This window comes from Raphanus sativus, unplaced genomic scaffold (assembly GCF_000801105.2).
Source record: "Raphanus sativus cultivar WK10039 unplaced genomic scaffold, ASM80110v3 Scaffold1745, whole genome shotgun sequence".
NCBI classification, from domain to species: Eukaryota; Viridiplantae; Streptophyta; class Magnoliopsida; order Brassicales; family Brassicaceae; genus Raphanus; species Raphanus sativus.
In genome coordinates this window covers 1-19620 of record NW_026617054.1, presented here as the reverse complement: position 1 = coordinate 19620, position 19620 = coordinate 1, and the positions used below count along the sequence as shown (strand labels likewise).

At 37.8% G+C, this 19620-nt stretch overlaps 7 protein-coding genes across 10 annotated transcripts; 3 read left to right on the top strand and 4 right to left on the bottom strand.

The window, feature by feature from the left end:
- Positions 1–3: 3 nt before the first annotated feature.
- LOC130504707 (serine/threonine-protein phosphatase PP-X isozyme 1-like) lies at positions 4–818 on the top strand (the record flags this gene model as incomplete). The annotated part of the gene is made up of 3 exons (XM_056999333.1): positions 4–158; positions 272–350; positions 426–818. Coding segments are annotated over 3 exons (285 nt in total), but the record flags the coding sequence as incomplete, so codon positions are not given.
- Positions 819–1066: 248 nt separating this feature from the next.
- Positions 1067–2697, bottom strand: LOC108842745 (peroxygenase 1). Its single transcript, XM_018615755.2, has 6 exons — positions 2500–2697; positions 2156–2305; positions 1959–2044; positions 1777–1871; positions 1552–1677; positions 1067–1432 (listed from the first exon to the last, which is right to left on the bottom strand). The coding sequence occupies exons 1-6, from the start codon at positions 2615–2617 to the stop codon at positions 1270–1272; spliced, it is 738 nt and encodes a 245-aa protein (XP_018471257.1). The 5' UTR covers positions 2618–2697; the 3' UTR covers positions 1067–1269.
- A 256-nt stretch (positions 2698–2953) lies between these two features.
- Positions 2954–5801, bottom strand: LOC108842744 (protein HOMOLOG OF MAMMALIAN LYST-INTERACTING PROTEIN 5). The gene is made up of 6 exons (XM_018615754.2): positions 5616–5801; positions 5355–5455; positions 4807–4916; positions 4223–4298; positions 3966–4109; positions 2954–3843 (listed from the first exon to the last, which is right to left on the bottom strand). Exons 1-6 carry the CDS (start codon positions 5707–5709, stop codon positions 3109–3111), a joined length of 1260 nt encoding a protein of 419 aa, XP_018471256.1. The 5' UTR covers positions 5710–5801; the 3' UTR covers positions 2954–3108.
- Positions 5802–5993: 192 nt separating this feature from the next.
- Positions 5994–9117, bottom strand: LOC108842743 (65-kDa microtubule-associated protein 2). 2 transcript variants are annotated; one of them, XM_018615753.2, is made up of 10 exons: positions 8964–9117; positions 8531–8624; positions 8226–8429; positions 7897–8142; positions 7606–7821; positions 7377–7532; positions 6986–7297; positions 6805–6892; positions 6577–6725; positions 5994–6485 (listed from the first exon to the last, which is right to left on the bottom strand). In XM_018615753.2, the coding sequence occupies exons 2-10, from the start codon at positions 8600–8602 to the stop codon at positions 6186–6188; spliced, it is 1743 nt and encodes a 580-aa protein (XP_018471255.1). In that variant the 5' UTR covers positions 8603–8624; positions 8964–9117; the 3' UTR covers positions 5994–6185. The 2 variants fall into 2 exon arrangements, with proteins under 2 accessions (XP_018471255.1, XP_056855307.1); XM_056999327.1 differs by having other exon boundaries at positions 7377–7511; positions 7774–7821.
- Positions 9118–9294: 177 nt separating this feature from the next.
- LOC108819971 (phosphatidate cytidylyltransferase 3) lies at positions 9295–11992 on the top strand. Its single transcript, XM_018592977.2, has 12 exons — positions 9295–9379; positions 9457–9521; positions 9774–10018; positions 10103–10517; positions 10588–10729; positions 10805–10961; positions 11044–11091; positions 11170–11256; positions 11345–11473; positions 11556–11612; positions 11693–11776; positions 11855–11992. Exons 3-12 carry the CDS (start codon positions 9812–9814, stop codon positions 11942–11944), a joined length of 1416 nt encoding a protein of 471 aa, XP_018448479.1. The 5' UTR covers positions 9295–9379; positions 9457–9521; positions 9774–9811; the 3' UTR covers positions 11945–11992.
- Positions 11993–12023: 31 nt separating this feature from the next.
- LOC130504705 (grpE protein homolog 2, mitochondrial-like) lies at positions 12024–13864 on the bottom strand. The gene is made up of 5 exons (XM_056999329.1): positions 13592–13864; positions 12912–13346; positions 12661–12828; positions 12444–12572; positions 12024–12355 (listed from the first exon to the last, which is right to left on the bottom strand). The coding sequence occupies exons 1-5, from the start codon at positions 13733–13735 to the stop codon at positions 12257–12259; spliced, it is 975 nt and encodes a 324-aa protein (XP_056855309.1). The 5' UTR covers positions 13736–13864; the 3' UTR covers positions 12024–12256.
- A 2463-nt stretch (positions 13865–16327) lies between these two features.
- LOC130504706 (GDSL esterase/lipase At4g26790) lies at positions 16328–18420 on the top strand. 3 transcript variants are annotated; one of them, XM_056999332.1, is made up of 5 exons: positions 16328–16448; positions 16594–16688; positions 16775–17183; positions 17532–18021; positions 18096–18420. In XM_056999332.1, the coding sequence occupies exons 3-5, from the start codon at positions 16809–16811 to the stop codon at positions 18287–18289; spliced, it is 1059 nt and encodes a 352-aa protein (XP_056855312.1). In that variant the 5' UTR covers positions 16328–16448; positions 16594–16688; positions 16775–16808; the 3' UTR covers positions 18290–18420. The 3 variants fall into 3 exon arrangements, with proteins under 3 accessions (XP_056855312.1, XP_056855310.1, XP_056855311.1); XM_056999330.1 differs by having other exon boundaries at positions 16594–17183; XM_056999331.1 differs by lacking the exon at positions 16328–16448 and having other exon boundaries at positions 16546–17183.
- The last annotated feature ends 1200 nt before the right edge of the window (positions 18421–19620 follow it).

Genomic DNA, 19620 nt, shown 5'->3' with positions numbered 1-19620 from the left:
GCTGGATTCCTTTTTGGCGGCAGTGTTGTCTCCTCGTTTAACCACACAAACAACATTGACTACATAGCTCGAGCCCATCAGCTTGTTATGGAGGGTTACAAATGGATGTTCGATAGCCAGATTGTGACTGTCTGGTCAGCCCCAAATTACTGTTACAGGTTAAAAAATAAGATACTCAGAACCCATTTTATATCAGTCTATGTGTGTGTGTATCTTCCTCCCTTTTTTAGCTTGATCTTTGCATTTAACTCCTTTTTCAATTATGCTCCAGGTGCGGTAATGTGGCTTCGATTCTAGAGCTTGACGAGAATCTAAACAAAGAGTTCCGTGTGTTCGAGGCAGCGCAGCAGGTTTGGACCCTTTTAGTAAAAAAATATATTGCTTACTATGAGCAGTTCAGTAAAGTGGCATACTCTAAATGGCAGGACTCGAGAGGGCCTCCCGCTAAAAAACCTGCCCCTGATTACTTCCTATAAGGGGCAGAACTTTGACAACCCTACTACTTCCGAAGTAGAACTGAGGAAGAGAATCACAGCTCGTTCAAGAGTCTGTGTCACAGTGCAGACAGAAGAAGTCTATGCGATACACAGGCGAGATCTATTTAAGTCACACTGGGGTTGTTTGAAAAAAAGTTACTGTTGTTTCCGGATTTTACTTGTAATGGTAGTTAAAGAGTATTGTGTGTGATGGTAGTTAAAAATGAGTGTGTTTATGTCATAATTTCAAGTTTTGTAATTTCATAAGAAAAGACCTCAAAAACATTTTTGAAGCCCAACAGTCATTTCAATAGAGAGTTTCACATGACCCGTTTGGGACCATTTGACAGGTTCTGGCTGTTGGTATGAGTTCATGCTTGGATTATTGTTGTTGTTTGGAACTTGCCAAAAATATTACCATAATCCCAAAATCCCTGAGAAGAAGGTGAAGAAGATAATGATTGGCTGACTAGTAAGTAGCATATACTGATTTTTTTCGGCTAAACCATAATTGATTTTTTTTCCACAATCACCGGTTTATATTTGCGTGGTACAACATGTGACATTTTCTGATTATAAAAGAAATGATATGGTTAAGCAACAATTACATTTAAACTGGAAATAACTGAAACAGGTTGATACAAACACAAACACAACAACGGAACATAATATTATTCAACACAGACTTTTACCTTAATTTTGACATATAGCAAACACATGGACTTTGCTTTAGACACAAGTTTCATTCACATCGATCTATTATCAGCCTAAAGTGCCTCTACCATTTACTTTTTTAGTAGTAGGCTGTCTTGTCTTCATTGATACCTGCATATATCTTGGCACAGTACTCGAACAAGCTCCCGTCAAAACACCTCCTAATCGCTTCTTTTGACAGAAACCCTTCTTCGTCCCTTGCTAGCAAATACAACAACCCCCACTCTACTTTGCTTGCGATCCTAAATTATACACAAAACACATGTGTAAACACATTTAAACCATTTTTTGTAAGAGTTTTTATACTTTCAAAACAAAACATAAGCTTGATTATTAAAGGAGGAGGGTCTCATGTATGTACCATCCGAAGATGTCCCATGCGTCACGTTGTCCTTGTGTCATCTCCCATAATTCTCCAAGACTCAATTTGTCTGGCAATGTTTTCGCATATTTGCTAAATATCAACTCAAGATTCACCGGCATAAACCTGAGATTTAACACAAGGAATGGTTTATATACAGACCAATGAATCATGTGGTTTATATATGACTCATTTTTACAATATAGCTGTCACAGTACTGCTCACCTCCCTTCGTTGTCATATGTTCTTGAGTCGCTTCCATGCTTTGACTTGTGTATATTGTGTATGTATATAGGGAAGAACGGCGAAGGTAACCATCCCTGCAATTCATTATGGACAAATCTAGAGTAGAACAATCAAATCTACACGATATATATGTTGGAAGGGAGGAAGATGAGAAGCGTTACCGGAAGAGTAGCATAGCTAAGGGCCAAGTTGATTACAGCGGCTGCGATAAGCGATACAATGAAATTGAAACCAAGCATTCGCAGTCCTATTTAATCACAGGTCGGAATCAAACTTTCATACATCTACTAATGAAAATTGAAAACAGATGAAACTGAAAAAAATCTATATATATCATGTATGCGTAGATAATATATACCAGAGTAGGTCTCCCAAGGGTAGATAATGCCATTATCATCTGTATCGAAAAAGGCGACATGTTGCTGAAGAACGCTTAGTCCGTAATTCTTATGGCCTGGGGTTCCATACGGATGCTCTCTGTCGGGTGCTTGCAGTGCTCTTGGCATATCTATATGCAAATCATCAATTAACACCAAATATGTGATAAAAATACATTTGAATGTTATATATATAACTTACACTTTAGAGCATATTTTCTTAATTACTACCTATACTATCATGAGCATAAAAATATTCTCACATGCATATATGGTTACAGTATATATACTCATGTTGACTACAACTAGAGAAATGCTTTATTACAAGGTTTAGGAAGTCTATCGTCCATGTCAACACGAGCACGGCGATGAAAAGTGACGGGAGCATAAGGAGCCACCGTAGCCATTGCGTCTCTCTCCATTATCTCAGTCGGCGTACCCATCTCTCGCTCTTTCTTTTGCTCTGTGGATTGAGTGCAATGCGTCCGTGTTTGTGTGTTTTAGAGTAAAGAAGAAGGGAGCTAATAAGATGATGATTGAGGTGCGTGGCGGACATGCACAAGCACCAACGAACACACCGCTTGACATCTCTTTCCTTTGTCGTTAACGCACCTCTCTTCCATCTTCCTCTTTACACTTGACATGACAAACTACGACACGTTTGCTTTGCTTCCATGCTTTTACCACGTGCTAAATTGTAAAATCTCACACAAAACTATTGGATTGCGCTTAGGTATGCATATCTACTGTTTATGGACTATAAGTCTATAACCATGAAGGGAGCATGCAAAAACACTGGTTTGAGTTCACACAATATTTTTGTTTTGTACACAAAAGTCTGAGCCAGAAAAGTTAATAACAAATCCATGGTGTGATTGTGAGCTCATACACACATCTCAAACCCAAGGTTCATAGATTAAAACATAATGAAATATCAGTGACCCGCTGATGGATTCGTAAGCAACTCGAGTGACTTCTTCAGATGTTCTACAGCAGTAGAGACTTCATCGAAAGCCAAAGCTCCTACAGCGAATCTAGCAGCCTTGTGTGCCTCTGCGATCTTCTCTGGCCCTGGCTGGTAGCTGCTGTCGTAATGGTACTTCTGAGCCGGAGGATCTAGCACGGGAGCAACATTGACACGCCCGTTTGATGATGAATAAGGAGGAGGAGAGGGAGCAGAGGCGAAACTTGAGGAAGAAGGAGCAGGTGCGGAATGTGGAGAGGAATAGTAAGGTTCAGGGTTCTGGAAGTGAGAAGGGTAGTGGGACGGAGTGGCTGGGAGGCTGCTCTCACTGAAGCTAGGGTAAGACTGGAAATTAGGGAGAGAGCTTGGCGAAGGCTCATGAGATGGGTAGTTTTGTGGTGGCGGCGGCATGTGTTGTGGCGGGTCTTGGTGGTATGATTGATGGTTGTAAGTATGAGGGTAAGGGGAGTCTGAGGGTCCTGTGGGAGGCGCATTGAAATCGTTGGAAGGGTAAGAAGATGGTGGTGGAGGCGGGGCATCTGTTGGATAATTGTTGTTAAGATTGTCATGGAACCTGGGAGGAGGTAGATGATGTTGTGGAACTTCAGGGAAATGGTGGTGGCTTGAGTCATCATTCGAGTCGTGGGATGGACCAGGCTCTGTTCTATGTTGACTTGGTACGTTGGTATCAGTAGGACCAAGATCCTGTAGATGGTGAAAATGGATTACGTTGATATCAGTCATCACTCGACACACTGTTCGATATTATTGGACAGAATACATCTAGATGCTCCAAAATCATTAATTGCCAAGTAGAGAAAACTTACATAGGAGCCACTAGGACCACTTGATGGGATGGATAAATCAGTTTCATCATCAACAGGATCACCTGGAGTGGGCTTTCTTCCTTCTTTAATTGCTTTCCTTATGTCAGCAGCTTTCCAAGCGGCATACTTCTGTTTCTGCTCTATCTGTTCATGGTCCATTACATATAAGTATAATCAAAAGCATCTAATAAAGCTGCCTCATAAGGTGCAAGGTTTTTTGTTTGAGATGTTAAGTGAAGGAAAGAGTAGGAACTCACATCAGGAGGAACGGGGCCGAACTGGCTCAGAATCTCAAAGAAGATGTTTGCAGCATAAAATGTTTTGGCAGTGCCCCTGTCAAAAGAGCAACAAAATTAATTTGGATAATCCATCACAAGTGTGTATAAAGGAGTCACATAAATGCAGGTGTTATCCCTTCTAAATTACTGGGCACTAATTGAACTAATATCAAAGCTGGAGATACAGACACTTTACAAAGCAGAATGGTCAGAGAGAAACAAGAAAGCATAAGGCTTGGATGCATCCAACTTATTCCTTACCCGGTTATCATACATACATATACATATACATATATGTATTACTACACCTCGAAAGACATCATCAAAGATAGGTATCACTAACACCTAAGGACCTGTGTGCTTATTGTAAACGCATGTATGCTCTTTTCAATATTAGCAATTAGAATAAAGACAGATAACGAATCTACAAAAAAGGATAATTCGAACTACTTGAGCTAGTCCTGGTGCTGATGCTCATTGAATGAACAAACTAAAATTACTAAATGTCATTCCATATGATAATCAGACAGAAGGAGCAAAAAAAAGGAAAAAAGTAGACTTACAAGTCAGCTCGTCCTGCACGATCCTGCTTGTCTGCCTTTGCAAAGACATTTAGTGCAAACCCCTCCACATGCATACTGTCATCTGGGGACAGAGTCAATGATTTCTTATCCTGGAGTTACACACAAATATCGCGGTAAGACACTGGAACTAGTTAGGAAACTGCCTCGTGAATAACAAGTTGATCATATATATGCAACATATGGCTAAGAAGGCACAAGACAGAAGTGGCAGACAATAAATTCAAGATTGACCTAGTTCACGCTAAAAACTACTAGAGCATAGATAACTGGCCACAGAAACAGGCGAGAGGAAACACCTAATCAACCCCCACAAGTCTAAGTATAAGTGTTCTTGCTTCACATGTGTTTTCTCAATCACATGAAGCAACCTAATCTATGTTAAGATTGGAGGCTTAACTTCCCAAATATAAGCATAAATACACTATTCAGCCTAGTGAAAAACATATATGAATCAAAAGTTATACACAGATCATGAGAACTAGTACGAATCAGGTAGCAGGATCAAGCTAGATGATTAAAGGTAATACCTTTTCGAGCTGATTAATAAGGGACATAAGGATCGAATTGGTGGTCTTAGTTCTCTCGCTCTGTGGAATTTTCAATCCTCGTTCCATGGCGTATAGCCGACCTAATCAATCAATCAATCAATCAATCAATCATCCCCACAACCATTAATTTTCAAAGATCCATATAGTACTCAATCGCCGGACATGATCATAACAATCATCTAGATTCTTTTTTACTCAAAGACAGAGAGAGAGAAGACAACAAAAACAAGCCAAACTTACAGTAATAAGCAACAAGCGGTTCATGTTTCTGCAACTCGTCGGCTCGTTGCAAGTAAGGCAGAAGAGTCTTCGCTGGTTCGTTTGTGTTCGACATGGTTTCTCTCTTTCTCTCTCTCTCTCTGTCTGTCTCGGCGAGCTTCGTTGCTTCTCTCAGATTGTAAAGACAACTACAAATAAAGAAAAGTATTCCTAATCTGTACGCGCTCGCGACTGTGAAGTACAAAACGATGTCGTTGAACTGACAAAGTCCTGATTCCTCTTGGAAAACAACTCCTAGTTCTTAAATATTTTCACAACATCTCCTCCAACCTTTTAAATTTATTCAGTTACCCCCAAAACATCTTTAAGCATATTACAATTTTCCCCCACAAAAATAAATAACTCCAATTAGAACCCTAACTTTTCTTCACTAACCCGGTCTTTTCACATAGACATAGTCAAATCTACCAAGGCCTGGAAAAAATTACGAGTACATCAAAGATACAGAGACATGAAAATCTAAAGTAACATTCTACTCTCATTGTCTTCCAAAGTGTTTGTTTCATAAACATCATTCCTTCCTAATAGCAACTAAGAAAGACTGGAGATACTGTCAGGGTCAGCACAAGAGACTGGAGATGCAGCAGCATCCTCTTTAGAGACGGCTACAAGGTTCGAAGGTGAAGTCAGCTTGTTGAGACTGTCTCTTTTGGACTTGTTTCCGTTCATGGATAAGCGCCTTATAGGAGTTTCGTTACTCCCTCCTCCTCCTCCGTTAGCTCGTGTTCCCACCGGTTTCTTGGCACTGATTGGTCTTGCAGGACTCGGTTTAGACCCAAACGCGGAGTCTTGTTCTGTATGTGGCTGCTGTTCTTGCTGCTTCTTCTGTTCCTGTTAGTAATAATTAAAAAAAAGGCAAGATTAGTTTATAACAAGTTATGTTATACTACAATCAGATCACTACGGTATGAGAGAAACTCACCTTCTGCCTCCGTTTCTCCTCTTCTCGTTCTTGCCTCAGTATAGTGTATTCATCTAGCATAGCGAGCAGAAGAACACCATCATACTCAAAGGACATATTCTTATCCTCTTCCCATGCCCGGGTTTTAGCAACCAATGTGTCAACCATTGCTTTTACAAACAAAAACATCATAAAATCAGTTGTGAAAAGAAGAAAGAGAAAAAAACAATAGAGACTCTAGGAAGTTACCAGTAATCTTGCTGACCAGAATCCGAGCTTTCTCAGCTCTCTTGAGATTCAAATGCGCACCGCGACTTGCACTGTACCTATTCTGATCCTGTTTTCAAAAGAAACAAAGTTTAAAAGAACCATCATCATAAGTAGTAGTAGTGAGTTTTGAAACTGACAGGATCCTCTAATTGCATTTTACCAGATTGTAGTCTTCGAGCCAGCTCTCTTCCTCACAAGCTGACATCCACTTCTCAACTCTGTCCAATATTTCTTTTCTACTAAAGGCTTCTTCCTTGGCCTTTGCGATCTCACCATCCATTTGAGCTAGTAGCTCAGCTGGTTCAGTGTTCCCGGAATCAACCAACGACATGATCCTCTCACGAACCTCCTCTGGTTTAATCTCTATATGAGCACGAGCATATATCTCCTCGAGCTCCGTCTGCTTCTTGAATGCAATCTCCTTCATTCTGCTAGCTTTCAGCTTGTCAAGCCTATCCACTTCCACCTCAGCCTTTTGAAGTTTAAAAATAAAAAAGAATAGTTATTTATAAGCATTGGTTGATCGATAAAATATCAAAATTTCACAATACCTGCTGGATCAGATCAAGTGCAAGAGCACCAGAGACGGTCACTTCATGAACCGAAGCTGAAATGTTACATGTAACATGGTCAAAAAGCCTTCTTTCCTCATCAGGAGTATCCATCAGATTCCACAGATCAGTTAGCTGAGTAGCTAGCTCTTGAAGCTGCACAAAAACCAAGATTCATTTAAGATCATGTCAGAGATCTAAAAAACACCTTTTTGAGTTTGAACTAAACCTTTTTAAGTCTTTGATTCTTGTCCTCCTTAAGAGTCAAGACAGTCTTAGCCAACGTTGAAAGCGTCTCATTGCTAATACTCTTGTTTTGAACACTGTTTTCCTCATCTAAGCTCGGATGAACTTCAGTGACCGTGTTCAAGAAATCTAAACCAAGGACGGCACATAGATCATGCACTGTGCTCACAAACTCCAGCACCTTGTTCAACCTATCACTCTGTCCAAACACACAAAGCAAAGTTTTATTTCTGGTCTGAAAAGCAAACATATTATCCAACTAATATTTTTTTACCTTCTCTTTCAGGAGCTCTTGGAGTTTGCTCTTGTAGTCATCTAATCTCTTGAGGGACAAGTCAGACTCATCGACCACAAGAGGTCCATTGCTCAAACCGCCAGCTATCTCTTCACAGATCCTCTGAATCTGTGATTGTACACCAGAAAACTCACGGACCCTTTCCTCTTTCTGCTGCCAAAGTTGTTCAAGCGCAGGTGCTATTGCAGAAAGTTGCTCTTTGATCGTTCCTGAAGTCTTATCCGGCTGCAATCGAGACAACACACATCTGAGTGACTCTGTAGTTTTATCTCAAATATCATTATTATTCAAATCGGGAGAGCACTTACAATGCCGATATAGCTTTTGTCTCCAAGAGCAGCTATGAGACTGGAAAGTTCAACATTGGCATCAGACAAGGTCTGAAGAAGCTCTGCGCGAGATTTTGCAGCAAGCTCAACCTTCTTCTTGTAAACATTAAGACATTCTTCCTCTATCTGAAGAATCAATTTGTCTCGTTCCTCGTCGCTCTCACCAACTTCATCCCATATTTCCTGGAAATAAAAGTTTGTCCAGTGAGTTCTCGCCTCTCGGAACCGTACTTTAAAGGTTAAGTGTGTGTGTGTGTGTGTGTGTGTGTGTTCAGCGAGTTTACCTGTAACTTGTGGAGTAAGGTGCCACAAGTAATTTCTCCAAGAAGAGGATTGTCTGCTTCTGTCACTCCCATTCTTGTGAAATCACAATATTACCTTCAGAAAGAAAAACACAAAAATAACATTAGTTTTGGTGGAAGAACAGAACTAGAAGTACGGTGAAAGAGAATAAAGTTGCAATATTCGGCAAAAACTAAACCATCACTTAATCTTGAACTTCCGAAGCTCAAAACCCATTTATAGTAAGACCCAAAAGAAGTAAGCTAAAAATGGGGTTAAGCGCAAGCAGAAGAAGCTCGAAAAGAGATGAAGATCTCATACTGTAACAGATACTAACACTGAACTTTACAAAAAGATCTAACTGCATCGGTGCTAAAATCAAATCAAGAATCAAAAAGTAAGTAAACTAATCAGTAGAAGATGGCTTTTCTTTACCGAGAGATGGTTGTCGGATCCCAGGGTTTATCTGAGTCTTTTCTCTTCTTTTTCTAGATCTGAATGCTCTCTGACGAATAGTCAGTCAGTGTTAAGTAAGAGAGAGAGAGAGAGAGAGAGAGAGAGTTCAGTAGCATAGGAAACAGAGAAATCTCAAACTTTGGTTTTGGAGGTTGTTGGGGAACTGGGAAAAGTGGGACCCATGTTCATTCATGTCTGAACGTCAATAAAATTAAAACGAACCTAAATAGGGCCTTAATGGGCTTACATATGCCGACCCAGCCCAAAAAGTATAAAACACAACGTGTCCTAAATGTCAGGTGAAACGTGACTCTCCACCACCCAAGAGAAGCGGTATGTATAGTTTATTTGGTTTTCTGTCTTCTGATTCGACAAAAGTGATGGAAACATCTCCGGTAAGTGCTCCTCCTCATTCTTCTTCTTCTTATTCTCTCTCTCCTTTGACATTCTTCTCATTCCTCCTCTTAATTAGGGTTCCGCTTCTCAACCACCATCCTCTGAACAACGTTTCATTTAGACAGAGAAGCCTGATGTTCTGTAAGTTATGCTTGAATCCGATTTGCCAACTCTGTTTCTGTCTGATTTTTTTGTGTGTGTTTTACTATGTTTTTGGTTTGATGAATCATTTATATCTTTAGGTTTACACATTCAAATTAAATTATGCTGATGCGTGTTATCCAAGTAATCTGTGATATATATATTCCTATGTATATTGTTCATTAAAACGAGTATAAGGACAAACTCAGATCTTCATATGATTCTTCACTGAGTTTGAAGAACCTAATCCAGGAACTGACATTGGAGGAAAAGCATTTTCAAAGGGAAAAATGGAGAAAGATAAGAATCAGAACTCTCCACGAATTAGAAAGCTAAGGGACAACAATAGTTATCCTCCCAACACACCAACCTCTCGGATGAACAACAATAACCAAAGAGATAACCACTATCACAACTTCCCAAACTCTCCTAGGGATTACAACCAAACTCCCAGCTCTCCTACAGCTCGCCTTCGTTGGAGAAACCGATCTAATGAGGTTATATCAATTATACATTATTGTCATAACGCTTGCTCTTATCGGTTTACAATGTCCTAAAGATTCTTGAAATTGTCTTTTTAGATTCCAGCTGAGGTGAAAAGAGGCAATGCAAGCAACGTAAGGAACCTCTTACTCGGTGATAAGAACAAGTACAGATCGATGTGGATAAGGACGTGCTCGTCTCTCTGGATGCTCGGAGGAGTTGTGTTCATAATCTACATGGGTCATCTCTACATTTGGGCTATGGTTGTTGGTATACAGATATTCATGGCTAAAGAGCTCTTCTTTCTTCTCAGAAGAGCTCACGAAGACCGTCGCTTGCCTGGTTTCAGGCTCTTGAACTGGCACTTCTTCTTCACCGCTATGTTGTTTGTCTATGGACGCATACTTCAGCAGCAGCTAGTCAACACTGTTTCTTCGGATAGATTTATCTACAAGCTTGTTAGTGGTTTGATCAAGTACCAGATGGTTATCTGCTACTTCTTGTACATTGCAGGTTTGTATGTCTTTCTTCACCAATGTTATCATCTTTAATAGCCACTTATGAGTTTAAAAACTGCATTCAGGTTTCATGTGGTTTATACTTACGTTGAAGAAGAAGATGTATAAGTATCAATTTGGGCAGTACGCTTGGACGCATATGATCCTCATCGTTGTGTTTACTCAATCTTCTTTCGTTGTGGCCAATATTTTCGAAGGGATCTTCTGGTACACATGAGTTTATTTATATTTTTTATCAACTTAAAATATAACAGGAACTTGTTTATAACAATATGTATGCAGGTTTCTTCTTCCAGCTGCGCTTATTGCTATGAACGATGTAGCAGCTTACTTCTTTGGTTTCTATTTCGGTAAGACTCCATTGATAAAGTTGTCTCCGAAGAAGACATGGGAAGGTTTCATTGGAGCATCGGTGGCAACTACAATCTCTGCGTTTCTTGTAAGTAACCATCTTTTGATTCATTCATAACACTTTCTTTCGGGCTCAAGACTGATAGATTATTATATGCTTCTTTTAACAGTTTGCAAACGTCTTAGGCCAGTTCCAATGGCTTACATGTCCAAGGAAGGTAACAAGAGAATGGAATGTCCATCATTATGCCTCATTGTAGTGTTTACTTGATTCGTTATGATGCATCTTTTTGTAGGATTTGTCGACTGGTTGGCTTCATTGTGATCCAGGCCCTCTGTTCAGGCCAGAGTATTTCCCACTGCCCTCTTGGATTGCTTCATTTGTAAGAAACCTAGTTATCTTCTCTTTTGAACCAGCTAGTGATTGGTGCCTTATACAAAGTGTTGGATTTGAAAACTTTGCTTTAACAGTCTCCATGGAAAGAGATATCGATTCTACCCGTGCAGTGGCACGCTTTCTCTCTCGGTCTATTTGCATCTGTTATAGCTCCTTTTGGTGGTTTCTTTGCAAGCGGTTTCAAAAGAGCTTTCAAGATCAAGGTTAGACATTTTCAACAACATTAAAGGTTTTGTATCTACAGATCCAAGAACGAATCCTTACTTAGTTTTGTCGCTTTGACAGGACTTTGGAGACAGCATACCAGGACATGGAGGGTTTACTGACAGAATGGATTGCCAAGTAAGAGCAACTAACTAATACATAAAGGTTGCAATACGATCTTTTCATTGTTATAACCGAATCTTATTGAATAAATTCAGATGGTTATGGCGGTTTTCGCATACATCTACATACAATCTTTCATTGTTCATCAAGACTACAGTGTCGAGATGATCTTAGACCAGGTAAGAATCATCATCAGCACTAAGTCAATTATCATTATGAAGACATTCTATATCTTTGATTGTATTACTCACCTGTAGATATCGAGGAGCCTGGGGCATGAGGAACAGAAAATGCTTTATGCAAAGCTCGGAGACATTCTCCGACACAAATTGCAAGGCGGGTTTTAAGAAGAAGAGTGTAGGTTTCGTCACTCTGTTTTCAGTTTCTGTTCTTTTGGTTAATTTCTGATTGTATTAGACCCATGTATAAACCTTTTATTTGTATCTGATTAATTTATCAAAAGAGACGTGGTAGAGTGTTTGTGTGTAGAAGTACTGCAACAGATACAAAAGCAAGCTGCCATGTCCAGCAACTTATGGGAAGATCATGTTCATCCAATGAATAACCAAACGACAAGAGAAAAACTATGACTTCTGTTAACTGAGTAGCTCGAAACAAAGAACAGTAGCAAAAACTTATGAAAACCAGCTGACTCCTTGTTAAGCATCAGACTCTTTCTTGTTTTCTTCAGCCTCTCCTCCTTGAGTAACACCAACCTCAGCCGGTCTTATAACTCGATCAAACAACGTGTAACCAGACTGTAGATATCGACACCATCGTTAACAGTTGGTGTGAAAACTATAGAATATGGAATCAGAAAAAAAGAAGCAAGTTTCAAATATTTACCTTCAGGACATGAGCAACTGTGCCTTCTGGCTTAGAAGCATCTGGGACTTGAAACACTGCGTTATGTCTGTTTGGATCAAACGGCTCGTTGATAGGATCGTACTTCTCCATACCAAATTTCTTAAACACCTGCAGCAGCAACACACAGATTTGATCAGTCTCATCCACACTGCTTACTTTTAAGTCTTATAAAAAGATTGCTCGACAAAGAAAATACCTCAGCAAGCTGTTTCTCAGTCATCTCCACACCTTCTAAAAGGGTCTTTAAGAGCGGAGTAGCTCCGGCTGAATCTTCCGTAGTGTCAAGCTTTGAGAAGCTTTCCTTGACAACCGAAGAAGCTCTTCCAAGATTATCCGCCACATCCAAAAGGCTCTTTGCAAAATTCTGCAGATATACATTTTATGCACATACGTTCTCAGCCAACTATATCATAACGAAAGCTATACACAAATCTCTTGTAGACTAACCTGTATGGCATACTTCTTGGTGTTTTCAGCATCACGTCTTGTTCTGTCCATAACATTCTCCATCTCTGCGTAAGTGCGAAGAACTTTATCTTTCATTTGCTTAATCTCTTCCTCCTTTTCAGAAAGCAGCTCTGCCTTCTCAGCAACGAGCTTCCTCAAATCATCCACGGACAACTCCTCATCATCATCATCATCACTCCCGGAATCTGAATCAGGAACTGCAGCTCGTTTAGCACTTTTCCTCCTTCTCGAAACATTGGAGGGTTCTGAGTCAGGACCTGAATCGTTTGCCTCAGCTGTAGCTTTCTCTCCAGATGTCTTCGAGGCTTCAGCGTTGCTCTCCTTTTCATTTGATTCAGGCGTGGTGGAGGAAGAAGAAAAAGAGAACCTTTGGAGTGGAAACGAACCAAGAGGCAGCACCTGAGCTGCAGCAATCTGGGATGCAAAATGGATAAAATCAATCTCAGTACACACAAAGCCAAAAACCCCATAGACTCATAGAGAGAATCAATAGCAAGAGTGAGTGACAGCATCAACAAACAGAGATCAACGAAAGCAGCATCCTTTCTAAGAGCCTAGCGATTAAAACACTCAACTGAGATTCAATCCTTAAACCCTAACAAAACCCTGAACTTAAAATCCGCTACAGATTATGATTAAAATTTGAGTCAAAATCAAACCTTTTGTGAAAATTCGTTAACGATGGAGTGATACCGGCTCGAGAATATAGGAGTCCGGTTCCTCGCCGGAAGAGCGGCGGCGGAGAGAGAGGAGCGTAAGCCCGCGCTGCGGGAAACTCGCGAGAGAATTCTCGGAACAAACATCAGGGAATGTCACAGAATAAAAACAAGGCAGAGATCGAGACGTAAGATAATCGAATCGTGTTTGGAGGAAGATGGTCAGGTTCCAGAGGCAGAGGAGGCACACACACACAGACGTGGTTTAGTGTAGAGAAGAGAAGAGAGTGCTTGTTTTACGTAAATGCCCCCAACGATGCACGACGGTTTGCTGAGCCTGTGAGGGTGTTATTGTCAATATAGCAACTAGGAGATTCGAGAACCCTCTTCTCGAATCAGAGGCGTCGTCTTATTATTTTTTTGGACAGACAGACAAAGACCAACTATTTGGGCCAAACATCATAAGTTTTGTACGATGTAACTTAAATTATACAAGTTTACAACCGTTTCGTGTACAGATCATTAGCTACCTGTAAAGCTGTCTCGGCAAGTGGAGGAAAAAAAGTATTATTCCACACACAGGCTTCTTCTCTCTCATCTTAACTTCTCTGGATGCTTATGGATACTTTGTGGAACAAGTTTTCGCGTTATTGTCAGGTTAAGCAAGTTTTGGTCACATTTTGCTTGAAGAATATGGTTTCTAGTTTTCACTGATGTTTTGTAGTTCGTACTATAATGATGTTTTTTCTGAAGAATGATTTGTAGTTTTTACGTGATGGCTTTGGGTATATATCTAAACTATTAAAAGTGAAGTACAATTAATAATTAACCTTAACTTTTCCCTAATAATTACAATAGGTTGCCACTGCCCTAAATTAACCTAAATTGTGTCATTAAATCTTAATTAAAAAAAAAAAAATCTTAACCGAAGAAATCAAATCTCGTGATGGCCTTTAATATCTATAAAGCCCATTTCTCATATGATGATTAACAATAATTAATTGGGAAATGTTAGATCATATCTTATATTTACTTATATAATAATCGTACTGCCATGAGATTGTTGGTTCTATATATCTCCTACCTACACAAAAATTTGTAAGTAAATAGAAAAACTAAGCCGCGAAAATCATGCACATGTGTAAACTATATTTACGTGACAGATAAGCTACCACAACCAAATATGTAAATATTGTAAATAACTTATGGTATTTTCAACATATATTGATATAAATCATGATTATTTAAACAAATATTCTGGTTATTATGATTATTTAGCAGCAAACTCTTAAAAAGCGATGATTATTATCCTGATTATCAATATTAAAACTAACGATCTAGCTCAAGTTATAATTGTCATTTAATTTTTTGTTTGATGGTGGGGTTGGCATTGGGTCTGTTTGGGTTTTGTATTTTCGGGCTTTGGTTCGGGTTCAGATAATTTATTTTAAATTATTTTTAAAATTTGAAGTATCATATATATTCTGGATGTTTTTATATACATTAAATCAAAAATAATTAATATATATAAGTATATAATTTTTTTTCGGATACATTTTGATATTCAAAATACTTTGGTTCGAATTGGTTATGGTTTCAGTTGTTTAAATATCAAAATTTTAAATAATTTAGATATTTAATCAATTTTGGTTCGGGTTTGGTATTACTCTTTCGGATTGTGATCGGTTTGGTTCTTCAGATTTAAATTTTTTATTCAACTTTGATATTAACATGAAAAATAAATAGTAATATTTTTTTGAAATACACACCCGCACGGGCGTGCGGGTCAAAATCTAGTTGCAGCTTAAAGTCGTGACACTCCCATAAAATGTGTATGTTCTGGAAGCTGGCTCCTGTTGTCTTTCGCATACATGGTAGCACAAGCGATATAGCTTTCTCCTTATGATGCTCTCTTGCTGAATGTCATTGTTAAATTAAATGAGTAGTTTGATCCTTTGGTACTACAAACATTAGACTAGAGCATCACGATTGTGTTGTTTTTTCTTCTTCTGAATAGTACACTCTTACTTTCAAGTGTTTAGTAATGATGTTTTCTGAAGAATGATTGGTAGTTTTTCCTGATGATGATGATTCATTACTTCGCAAAGATGATCAGCATGTCTAATATATAATTTCAATTTAATTTTTTTAAACGGTTGAAAATGTCATTGCCTAATAACATTAAACCATATAAAATAGAATCACAATTTTTGTTGCAGTAGTGTTAATCAAAATTGCTAAATTAATTAGAGTAGTTGAGTAGGTCCCGACTTCTTTTGAATGGGACTAAGTGGAAATTAATGTTCAGCTACTTATAGGTATTATAACTCAACTGCTAAATAACCTGTTAATGGCTAAACACTAAAGATATTGCCATAAGCTCCTAATTGTATTTTTCATTCAATATTGTTTCTAATTAGAGAAATATTGGTACAAAAATCTCAGAAATTGTGTTAGAAAACACCTATCAGCCGGTTACAAATCAAAACCTAATCACATCTACCTTCAAGGAAAAATACAAAAAGAAGAGGTTATAAAAAATCAATAAAAAATGAACTTTTGTTGAACAAAAAAAACAAAGTAACTTTAACGTTCATGTCACATTTGACGCATGAGATACACTTTCTTCCGTTACTTGTTATGGTCGCTGCACCAACCAAACCATATGGGTGAACCAAAAAGCCCCAAAACGTGCAACACATAGATTACAAAAGCATCCGAGCTTTAAAAATAACCCAAAATTGAATACCTTAAGCTTTCTTTGTCATGTGGTGTACAACTCCGTGCGTGAAACCGGTAAGAGGAAGAGGCGTTACTATACACTTGAAGCTTACCAAGACTACGAATCCTTCTACTTCAAGTTATTCTTACATGTCTCTCTTTTTAAGTAGATATATAATACAGTACTGTCTTTGGTGCATACTATTAATGATTCTTATCGGTTTCGGCTCATTACTCACCTCAACTAACTCCAGACCTATCTCTGTGGCCAAAATTAAACATAGGCAAACACGAAATAAGGAGTACCTAACAACCAAATAAGCATTATCTAACAAAGGGACCAAGCTATTCAGTACAAAAGGAAGGGAAAGCTTGTCAGGTTCGGTATCAAGTGCCTCTCCTTCCTCCAATAGTATCCTTGCTCTGGTTTTTCTTCACAATCACATGTGAGAGTCTTCTTTACAGAAGCAAGAAATTGAAAACTTCTCGTAAAAAAAGCATGCTGCAAAACAGAATTCTTGCGTTCTTGTTGCTTGCGTTTACTCAGCTCTTGGTGGAGATACCTGGAACTGGTGCGAAAGTTCCAGCACTTATTGTATTTGGGGACTCAACTGTGGACTCAGGGAACAACAACCAGATCTCTACGGTTCTAAAGAGTAACTTCCAGCCGTATGGCCGGGACTTTTTTGACGGCAAAGCAACTGGGAGATTCTCAAATGGTCGGATAGCTCCAGATTTCATCTCTGAAGGCTTAGGACTCAAGAACGCAGTTCCTGCTTACCTAGATCCATCATATGACATCAAAGACTTTGCCACTGGTGTCTGTTTTGCTTCAGCTGGAACCGGCTTAGACAATGCAACCTCTGATGTGTTAGTAAGTCAACCACAACTCCATATCTTCAGATTCATACATACTCCCACTGTAAATATTAAATTCTGTTTTATTATAAATGGATTTATATTTTCACTGCATATGTTTGATAGTTTTATTTTATTTTTATCCCTATTTTAAGTTTATTAATTAAGAAAATCAAATAAGATAATGTATTAGTTAGGAATATAATAGAAAATTTAGTAGTTTTTTCTTTTTTTTTTAATTATATGTGAATACGATTTATAAAATGAAACGGATACGATTTATAAAATGAAAGGCAGGAAGGGGTATATTTTAATATAAAGCTACTGTAACATATAACTGACATGGTTTTTTGAAATGTTGAAGTCTGTGATGCCGCTATGGAAGGAAGTGGAGTACTACAAAGAGTACCAGACCAAGCTGAGAAGCTACTTGGGAGAAGAGAAAGCTAATGAAGTTATCAGGGAATCACTTTACCTGATTAGTATAGGAACCAACGATTTTCTTGAGAATTACTATCTTCTTCCTCGCAAGTTACGCAAGTACTCTGTTGATGAGTACCAAAACTTCCTGATAGGACTCGCTGGAGAGTTCTTGACCGAAATTTACAGACTTGGAGCTCGTAAGATGTCCTTTTCTGGACTCTCTCCTTTTGGATGCTTGCCACTTGAAAGAACAACACAGATCTTTTACGGAAGCAAATGTATTGAAGAATACAACGTTGCTGCTAGAGACTTCAACACCAAGATGGCGGATAAAGTCTTTAAGTTTAACAAAGAGCTGAGCGGACTACAGCTCGTGTTTTCAAACCCATATGACTTGGTTTCAGACATCATACACCGTCCTGAAGCATTCGGTTAGTAAAAAGTAAATTTAACATAGCATTGACATTAAGAAATTCAGCTGTTAATGTTTCTGATTGTCTCACAGGTTTTAATAATGTAAGGAGTGCATGTTGTGGAACGGGATACTATGAGATGAGCTACTTATGTGATAAAATGAACCCTTTCACATGTACTGATGCGAGCACATATGTGTTTTGGGACTCGTTTCATCCAACAGAGAAGACGAACAGAATCGTAGCAAGCCATGTTCTGAAGTATGACTTAGCTCGGTTTCAGTGATAAATAAGAAAGGAAAAATATTTTTTACCTACTACATTCTTTCTCCTGCATGATTTCTGTAACCAATGTCTCAGTCAACTTTCTTGATATTTCATTAAGCTTCTACTTTCTAGAGTATTGTAAAAGAACTATTTTAATTTCTGTTCATGTAATTAGCTAAACATGGTACTGTAGTCTTATCAAAGATGGATCAGATCTTAGTGTGAAGAAATAATGCAGAAATGGACTTGAATCCTGAAGCCAGAAACCAAAAACGCTGACAGACGTGCCTCTCAATGTATTGTACAATATGAATAACATATCGTGAGGATTCTCCATCAAAATTAAAAGACTTAACATTAATACACAAAGAATTTGAGCTAATTAATTTATTATCAATCGATTTAGAATTAGAAATCCAATCTTTTTTAATATGATATCTTTGGAGCAGAATAGTTTTCTTTTGTTGTCATAAGGTGGAATTTGGTTAAATATACAATAGAACGTCTATAAATTAATAATAATACTTGAATTTTTAAATTTTATGAATTTATAAAGATATTAATTTATAAAAAAAATTTTTTGATTTTTTCTATTTTTAATATTTTATATAAAATAAAAATATATTTGATTTTACTGTATATATTTCATATTTTTTTATTATATTAGTTGGTTTATATTAATATTTCATATAACATATACGTGGTTTCGATATAATTTTATTAAATATCATCAAAATATTTTGAAATATTAAAAAAAATAGAAATATTTTTATTGTGAATATAAAATCAACAATATAATGTTAATTTGAACTTATATATATATGAATATATATAGATATATTATTATTTTATAATTTTATGAGACAATATATTTATATAGGAATTTTTTAAAAAATATTATTTATTATTTTATAGATTTGTTTTATATTTTGAACCAATTTAATTCGGGACCGATGAAATTTATCATAGAGATTATTAATTTGTTGAATATTAATTTATAGAGGCTCTGTAAATCATCAATAAACCATCATTTCGAGAGCTCACAATAAAATTTGAAGAAACAATGTATATAAAGTGAAATGTAATCTCCAAGTCAAAAAAAAAGTCAGTTTCTGTGGTAAATAAGAAGTGACATACCATAAACAAAATATAGAATTCGTTTAAACCGGTTCGGTTTAATAAAACCCGTTTAAAGCGACTGCTTGTTCGGGTCCAATGTAAACCAAACCCTAAAACCTCGATTGTCCGTTAAACCGGTTATTTCTCTCTTGCGCCTTCTTCTCCTCTGTCTCAAATTCTCAGTTCACTTAACCAAATGTATCTCCTAGGGTTTAGGGTTTAGGGTTTATG

What these genes read in the sequence shown, in the direction of transcription:
- LOC130504706 (XM_056999332.1), top strand. Translation starts at nt 16,809, where the DNA reads ATGCTGCAAAACAGAATTCTTGCGTTCTTGTTGCTTGCGTTTACTCAG. An exon ending in ATGCAACCTCTGATGTGTTA is followed by an intron (nt 17,184 to 17,531) that starts GTAAGTCAACCA and finishes GAAATGTTGAAG; the next exon opens with TCTGTGATGCCGCTATGGAA. An exon ending in ACACCGTCCTGAAGCATTCG is followed by an intron (nt 18,022 to 18,095) that starts GTTAGTAAAAAG and finishes ATTGTCTCACAG; the next exon opens with GTTTTAATAATGTAAGGAGT.
- LOC108819971 (XM_018592977.2), top strand. Translation starts at nt 9,812, where the DNA reads ATGGAGAAAGATAAGAATCAGAACTCTCCACGAATTAGAAAGCTAAGG. An exon ending in GGAGAAACCGATCTAATGAG is followed by an intron (nt 10,019 to 10,102) that starts GTTATATCAATT and finishes TTGTCTTTTTAG; the next exon opens with ATTCCAGCTGAGGTGAAAAG. An exon ending in TCGAGATGATCTTAGACCAG is followed by an intron (nt 11,777 to 11,854) that starts GTAAGAATCATC and finishes ACTCACCTGTAG; the next exon opens with ATATCGAGGAGCCTGGGGCA.
- LOC108842745 (XM_018615755.2), bottom strand. Translation starts at nt 2,617, where the DNA reads ATGGGTACGCCGACTGAGATAATGGAGAGAGACGCAATGGCTACGGTG. An exon ending in CGATAGACTTCCTAAACCTT is followed by an intron (nt 2,306 to 2,499) that starts GTAATAAAGCAT and finishes ATTTGCATATAG; the next exon opens with ATATGCCAAGAGCACTGCAA. An exon ending in CCCTTGGGAGACCTACTCTG is followed by an intron (nt 2,045 to 2,155) that starts GTATATATTATC and finishes GTGATTAAATAG; the next exon opens with GACTGCGAATGCTTGGTTTC.
- LOC108842744 (XM_018615754.2), bottom strand. Translation starts at nt 5,709, where the DNA reads ATGTCGAACACAAACGAACCAGCGAAGACTCTTCTGCCTTACTTGCAA. An exon ending in ACCGCTTGTTGCTTATTACT is followed by an intron (nt 5,456 to 5,615) that starts GTAAGTTTGGCT and finishes TTGATTGATTAG; the next exon opens with GTCGGCTATACGCCATGGAA. An exon ending in TCGGCCCCGTTCCTCCTGAT is followed by an intron (nt 4,110 to 4,222) that starts GTGAGTTCCTAC and finishes GACCATGAACAG; the next exon opens with ATAGAGCAGAAACAGAAGTA.
- LOC108842743 (XM_018615753.2), bottom strand. Translation starts at nt 8,602, where the DNA reads ATGGGAGTGACAGAAGCAGACAATCCTCTTCTTGGAGAAATTACTTGT. An exon ending in ACAAAAGCTATATCGGCATT is followed by an intron (nt 8,143 to 8,225) that starts GTAAGTGCTCTC and finishes TCTCGATTGCAG; the next exon opens with CCGGATAAGACTTCAGGAAC. An exon ending in CACTTGATCTGATCCAGCAG is followed by an intron (nt 7,298 to 7,376) that starts GTATTGTGAAAT and finishes AAACTTCAAAAG; the next exon opens with GCTGAGGTGGAAGTGGATAG.
- LOC130504705 (XM_056999329.1), bottom strand. Translation starts at nt 13,735, where the DNA reads ATGTTTGTTCCGAGAATTCTCTCGCGAGTTTCCCGCAGCGCGGGCTTA. An exon ending in TTAACGAATTTTCACAAAAG is followed by an intron (nt 13,347 to 13,591) that starts GTTTGATTTTGA and finishes TTTGCATCCCAG; the next exon opens with ATTGCTGCAGCTCAGGTGCT. An exon ending in CCAAGAAGTATGCCATACAG is followed by an intron (nt 12,829 to 12,911) that starts GTTAGTCTACAA and finishes GTATATCTGCAG; the next exon opens with AATTTTGCAAAGAGCCTTTT.